This window comes from Naegleria gruberi, assembly GCF_000004985.1.
Source record: "Naegleria gruberi genomic scaffold NAEGRscaffold_48, whole genome shotgun sequence".
In the NCBI taxonomy this organism is placed as follows: Eukaryota; Heterolobosea; class Eutetramitea; order Acrasida; family Naegleriidae; genus Naegleria; species Naegleria gruberi.
In genome coordinates, this window is record NW_003163279.1 from 333,448 (window position 1) to 337,367 (window position 3,920).

At 30.8% G+C, this 3,920-nt stretch overlaps 1 protein-coding gene across 1 annotated transcript; it reads left to right on the plus strand.

The window, feature by feature from the left end:
- Positions 1–73: 73 nt before the first annotated feature.
- Positions 74–799, plus strand: NAEGRDRAFT_71757 (uncharacterized protein; the record flags this gene model as incomplete). The annotated part of the gene is made up of 1 exon (XM_002673173.1): positions 74–799. The coding sequence occupies one exon, from the start codon at positions 74–76 to the stop codon at positions 797–799; it is 726 nt and encodes a 241-aa protein (XP_002673219.1).
- Positions 800–3,920: the final 3,121 nt, after the last annotated feature.

The following is a 3,920-nucleotide window of genomic DNA, read 5'->3' on the forward strand; positions in this document are numbered from 1 at the left end:
GGATGAATTCACTCATCACACATATTTTAGTAATTTGGCAAGCTTTGTTATTTCAAAGCAAGTTTCGAATAATATGACAGCTGCCAGAATTGTTTTTTCGAATAAGAATTTTTTGAATTCAGAAGTGACAGCTGTCATTGAAAAGCAAAATTTGGAATTTATGAAAAAATTGTCCATTGATTATCCAGAGACAGGACTGAAACCAACCAAGAACTCATTCATTGTGAATGACATGGATTTAATATTCGAATCATTTGCCAGTGATCCATTCAATGTTGGTATTATTTGTACACTTGCCATTCTGTCAGTTGCCATTGTCTCTGTTTTTGTAACATCAATTTTTGAGATTCCAATTCTGAAAAATGGAAAGCTTTCTCTTTTCATTAATATTTTAATTTGCTCCATCATTACTTGTTTTTTAACTTTGATAACTTTAATTGAACTAGTTGCTGGATTGAGATTATTAAGAATTCCTATTAATGGATTATCAATTATGAATTTCACACTTCAAATTGGATTATTTTCAGAATATCTATTCCAGATTACAAAGGCATTTATTCTAACAAAGAGTGTAAAGAAGGCATATACACTCTTGACTATTCCTTTATTGATTTGTTCCTTGTCAACTGTGGTCAGCATTCTGCCTCTTGCATTTCATGATATCAAGATTGTGAAAAAGTACTTTTTCGATATTATTATTTTAGGACAAGGTATTTTATTGTTTAACGTATTGGTAATATTCCCTGCAATATTATCATTAATTGAAAAGTTGAGATCTAGGAAAATTCCAGCTCTTTAATTCTACCCTCTCTGGATAATTCTCAAGATAATCTAGTCAATGTTAATATCAAAATCTTCGTGAAATTGCTACGGTTCATCAACAATAATACTGTTAACAATTTATACAATGTTTCAAGATGATTGGTTAGTGTCAGCAATCGCAAGTCACATATATTTGGTAAAACGTTGTTTTAGGTTTTCGTTTGTGTACAATAAATTATTACAAAAATGTGAACAGAGCTTATTGTTGCCTTGTTAACTACCATTTGTCACTAATCCCTAGACAAATTCCATTTCAGTAATTTGTGAATTAAATATCGTTAGTATTGCTTGTTGTAAGAAGTTCATTCTCCAAACAAGTGATTTTGTTGCAATTCGCCAAAGATGCAGTGATAAGAAGAAACTGGTAAGCGAAGGATTATTATTTAAGGTGATGTGTTTCAGAGAAACCTAAATTTATTCTCGTAGCGCCTCTAATAATGAAATTGAATATAACAGAAATTGGTGGCAATTCTACACAACAAGATGAATCAACCATATAAACATTGACTTTCAATTGAAAGATAAGACAAGTGTTTCATATCACGAATGACTGACTCCACTTCAATCTGAATTTCATTTTCTGAAATATCTAGGTGTGTTAATTTATCCATTCTACTGATTGAGATGGCACCAGTCGAACTCGACTTTAAATGATTTTTCGATCCTTCAAAAAAAATACACAAGTTGTTTATTCGTCTGACATATCAGCATCAGTGTCAGTAGATTCACCATCCGAACAATAGTGACTACTAAAGTCTTGGTCATCAACACTTTCAACATCACTACCATCACTTAGGATTATCATTTTGTATTTAAGGAATTTAACAGCTGAAGGTTATCTATACGGATTCTATATATCAGATTTTGATCATTTTTTGCCAGTTTTTATGATTTTACATATTTTAGTTTGTTATCTCAATATATATATATATTTCAAATGTAAACCCCACTTATTAATTAGTAGCTTAATTCTTTATAGTTATAAATGGAGAAAAACCTAAATTATTGATCAATAGGAGTTGCTTAATGACTACTAAAACATAAAAATTGTTCAAGATGAATAGAAACATTATCAGACTCCTATCAAGTTCTGTTGGTATTCTGTTAAAATACCTTTTACTACTTAAACACAAAGAAGAACAATTCTTGGAGTTTTTTTGAAACTTTCTTGATTGCTCTCCTTTTATGAGAAGAAGTTTGGGTAACCTAATATATATTTTCATGTATTTAACATGGCTAAAAAAAATACAATAAATTTCAATTTCTGCAGGCAAACCAACCTATTTACTGAGGGTGTTGAAGGCTTACCTTTACAGGAAGTTTGTACAACATGATTTATTGTTCTCTCCTAAAAAACCTGTAATGGGATGTTTGAAAATCGTTGACAAGAACATTTGTACGTTTTTAATTATTGATAGAGAATGCTTACCAAGATGTAAGTAGTACATGTTGAACAGTATTCAAAACAATACAACTGAGTGCATTGTGATTGTAGCCGGAAAGATTTTTCCTCTGGTCTTCTTTCCAGGAAAGAGTTTTGCTGAAAAGTGTTTCCTGGAAATTCCAGTAAACAATATTGATTCATCCTTATTTGAGTTGTTTTATTACCATAATGGCAAAAGTGACTGTATGTGAAGCGTCCACCTTAATTTGTAATTTTTTGTTCTGAAGTAGCAAACCAATGACGGAAAATATTAGGAAAAGACATCATGTACTAATTTACTATTTTATTTGATGAAATCAAGTGGAGAATACATAAAACAGATGTTGCTACAAGAAAACACAATGCTAATAATAAAAATATAATTTTATTTAATTATTGAAATAATTCAAGGTGGAAAATCAGCAAGATTTACGACCTTGAAAATTTACCTTGTTGGAAAATTCACCATTTGTGAATTTTATTGATGGTGTGATGATGATGACCATTAAGATATTTGCCTTAATGATCGGAAGTGGACCCGACTTCAAAAAAAATAAGCAAGAAGCTTTTGGCTAAGGCAGCTTCAGGATTAATTAACAAATTGAAAGCAATTGAAAACTTCCCGAAGCAAGGTTTTATTTACCACACAAGGATTATCTTGACAAGTTCAATGATAAGCAAATTGAAACTCTACCAGATACCATGTTCAATATTTTAGAAAAGGAAACATGTCTGGTCATGATGGACACACATCATCGATTCAAACAATCTCTTGCTTTCCAACGTGAAATGAAAATTGACAAGATTAAGGTTGACAAATTGAAAAAGAAGAATGAATTTTAAGTTATTGCATATATGAATAGATTGTCTCTTCTAACAAAGTACTTCTGAAACTGTTCAATTACAACAAATCACGTTTCGATTTTTAAGAATACTCACGTTAATTACGAAATAAAAAAGAAGATTAGAATAACTTGCAGTTTATTTGAAGTAAAAAATGTCAGAAACACCAATAGCGCAGGAAACTTGTGAACCAATGCCAATAAATCTTGACAATGAAGAAGAAGAATCCAACGAAACTTCAACTACTAGTAGCCCAATAACAAGTAACTCCTTCCAACAGTTGTTGGCAAAGACTATGGACCTTCCTTGGTTGAGTTTGATTACTTATCTTGGAATTCCGTTTCTAATGTTCTTATTCCCAGCACATTTCTTCCTGTTCTATGTTAGAGTTCATACTGCAGATTATGTCAATGAAACATGTCTTCCTAATTGGCTGCTTATCACCTTAATATGCTTAACTCCTGTGGTAACTCTTATCTTGTTGGTTCTTGAAATTGTGATGGTTATCTATTTTCCCTATATAATTGTGATTTTCTTGATTATTGGAGGAATACTGTTTTTATACAATGAATTTTTCAGTATTGTCGTTTTAGTAATAGTGTGCACTCTATTGATGAAATAAATTTCCTCAGTGCTTCTTTTATACCTTACTCAACAAATAAAGACATTTAATTTGATTACAGCGATTACTGGGTTTTTTTCAATCACCCCTTAAAAATCGTAGTTGTTAAAAGTGAATGCCCTTCAAAAACAAGGTTTTCTTCTCTTTACTGTGTTTTTAGTGCCCCTATTATATAATTTTTTAATTCTTCTGATTTTGAAAAAACGTAAA